A 2,981-nucleotide genomic window follows, 5' to 3' on the forward strand; every position below is an offset into this window, starting at 1 on the left:
GAGCTGGCCATCATGCAACATGACTTGCACCGTGTGCCGTACCCTAACATATGTGCGTGTACGACAGGCAACCCAGCTCCTGTTCAGGGGCTCGGCTGTCACCCTGGCACCTGTACAAACCCGTGGCTTGCAGCCTGACATGTCCATTTACCTGCTGCAGCCCGCTGCCTGACGCCGGCGCCATCCCTAGCTGCAGCAGCTGCATTGCCCCCGGCCGCCCATCCTGTTCCCCTGCTTTGGCGCCTTCGGCAGCCATGGCAGTGTCCACCTCAGCGGCGGCGGCACCCATCTCCGTGTTGGGCTGGATGGGCAGGGCAGAACGGAGGAAAGAGGGACATGGCAAGGGTGGGGACGGGCCGTGAGTAACTGAAAGCAAGGCTCAGGGGTGGCTTTGTGCCCAGCATGAACAAAGGCAGGCGACTGGGTTTTCATGAGCTGGCCATCACACAACATGACTTGCACCGTGTGCCGTACCCTACCAAAATGAAACCGCTTTAAGAGCGCTCTCAACGCGATCTTAAGCCATATAAAGCACAAGTAGATGCCGCTGTTAAGAGCGTTCTGAGAACGCTCTTATCTGCCATGTTTTAAGATTGTGCCTTCTCAAGCGTTCTTAAGCGATCTCAAGAGAGCGCTCTTTGCAGGGAATCTCAAGCGTTCTCAGCGATCTTACCCGTTCTCAAGGACATTCTCAAACCATTTTCTCACGCATTCTTAAGCAATCTTTCACCACTCTCAAGCGTTCTTACACCGTTCTCTCACCATTCTTAAGCGTTCTTAAAGCGTTCTCAAGCATTCTTACACCGTTCTCTCACCATTCTTAAGCGTTCTTACAGTGTTCTCAAGCGTTCTTACAGCGTTCTCTCACCATTCTTAAGCGTTCTTAAAGCATTCTCAAGCGTTCTTACAGCGTTCTCTCACCATTCTTAAGCGTTCTTACAGTGTTCTCAAGCGTTCTTACAGTGTTCTCTCACCATTCTTAAGCGTTCTTACAGCGTTCTCAAGCGTTCTTACAGTGTTCTCTCACCATTTTTAAGCGTTCTTACACCGTTCTCTCACCATTCTTAAGCGTTCTTACAGCATTCTCAAGCGTTCTTACAGCGTTCTTATAGCATTCTCAAGCGTTCTTACAACATTCTCAAGCGTTCTCAAAGCATTCTCAAGTATTCTTGCAGCGTTCTCAAGCGTTGTTACAGTGTTCTCAAGCATTCCGTCCCCCAGCATTCTTAAACCGTTCTTAAGGGCGCCTTCAAACAGAGGTATGCCCAACAAAAACCTAGGGCCACATCTCGCTAGAGCCCGATTCTCACAGCAGACCACTTTCCCATTCAGGCAGACACACATATGAGGTCAGGTCCACCATGCCAGCACTTATACCTACAACATATCTACAATCACATGCTCGATCCATGCTGGAACTGCATATGGTACTGCAGCATACCAAATGAATGAGTGTTATGATGGATCCCTGAACGCGATCACAAGGCCTATGCTAAGGGGCTCGCAACTAGGCGCATGGACAGGACAGCCCAATAGCCAAGTACAGCCCCACACACCGCCTACCCTCCCCCCACATAAGGTGGTTCCTAACAGGGCGTGTATCACTCCAAGTCCACCGCATCCAACTGCTTCTTGCTCAGCCCAGTGGTCCTCATGGCCCACTGGACTGCGGTCATCTTGCCCTTGACTGCGAGCAATCCCACAATGGGCCATCGCACCTGCAGACAGAAGCAACCAGAACAAAGTCAACACATGTGATGCAGACATGGTATCACAGCTCAACCTTGATTTACCTTCTGGAAGAGGCGGAGTGGCCGGTCGTTTAGTGCAAAGGACTGGCCAGTCGGGGGAATGTGCACAGTGCCAAGGTCCTTGATGACTCCCATGGTGCGGCCAATCACCAGGAGATCAGTGCAGCCGTCAGCGGTCTCGTCACCCTGTATGTTCATATGGGGTAAGAGGCCAGGCGGCAGTTACAAGCACGCAGACGGAAGTTCTTTGTTAGGGTACGAACACATACAGACACACAGCGGACCGCCTGTCAGACAGCATGTAAGCTTACCAGGTCGCCCAATAGTAATCCAGCCCCCAAAGCCTCGGGCTTGATGTCCTTCTTCTTACGTGCTCCAACAAGGAAGCAGCCCTTGGTCTTCCCCACGAGGTCACATTCTTGCAGGTCCCAGATCGTGTCAAACAGTATAATTTGGAAAATTGGAATGAGAGAAATGGTCTGCGGTAACCGTATGAAGGGAAATGAATGGTTTGACCCGATCTGGACCCGGTCATACCTTATTGCGGACCGCACCCTCGGCGGCAGCGGCTTTCCTCTTTGTTGCAGCACGCATAGTAGCAATACATGCTGATGGTCGAGGGTGTCCTTCTTCAGCTCCTCGTTGTGAGCGCTGTTTTGGCGGACGAGATGGAGGCTTGCTTGAAGGCCTGGTGACCTGTAGTCCAAGGCTTGCTAGCTTCTTTAAATTCCTCTGGATGATGAGAGCTCTCTCTTCTTCAAGTGTGTTCCTCAACGACCGTTCTGGGGACACAGACCTCGAGGACCCCTGTCCGCTATTTGGACTATTCTGCCTGGATGTCATCTACAAAATATGAGCACATAGGCTTCGATTCGTTGGTACTGTCCAATTCTGCGAAGTTAAGACCAGGATTCAGCATAATTTTCAAGATGCCGTACACTTCCGGACCAGGGTCCGGAAGTGTACGGCATTTCACCTCTTGCTGCCCAGAAGTCATGTGAACATTTGGACAATTTGCAGCACCAATAAGAAACGTCACTAGGTTTAGCACTATGAGATTTTGCTGTGAAAATGGCACCATCTGGTACCTTTATGCAGATACGCGACCTTTACTTACAGAAGAGACAAATAGGCCAACACCTTAAACGTGAAGTGTTTAACTTTGCGTGTGAACTTGCACAGTGCCGCGCCGGAGAAACCTTCATAGTTATTGTCGATGGCATTGAGTGG

At 50.8% G+C, this 2,981-nt stretch overlaps 1 protein-coding gene across 1 annotated transcript; it reads right to left on the reverse strand.

Annotated features, from left to right (window-relative positions):
- Positions 1 to 1,001: 1,001 nt before the first annotated feature.
- VOLCADRAFT_108782 (uncharacterized protein) lies at positions 1,002 to 2,626 on the reverse strand. Its single transcript, XM_002959825.1, has 5 exons — positions 2,289 to 2,626; positions 2,063 to 2,169; positions 1,794 to 1,937; positions 1,090 to 1,718; positions 1,002 to 1,015 (listed from the first exon to the last, which is right to left on the reverse strand). Exons 1-3 carry the CDS (start codon positions 2,592 to 2,594, stop codon positions 1,898 to 1,900), a joined length of 453 nt encoding a protein of 150 aa, XP_002959871.1. The 5' UTR covers positions 2,595 to 2,626; the 3' UTR covers positions 1,002 to 1,015; positions 1,090 to 1,718; positions 1,794 to 1,897.
- Positions 2,627 to 2,981: the final 355 nt, after the last annotated feature.

This window comes from Volvox carteri (genome assembly GCF_000143455.1).
Source record: "Volvox carteri f. nagariensis unplaced genomic scaffold VOLCAscaffold_910, whole genome shotgun sequence".
Lineage (NCBI taxonomy): Eukaryota > Viridiplantae > Chlorophyta > Chlorophyceae > Chlamydomonadales > Volvocaceae > Volvox > Volvox carteri.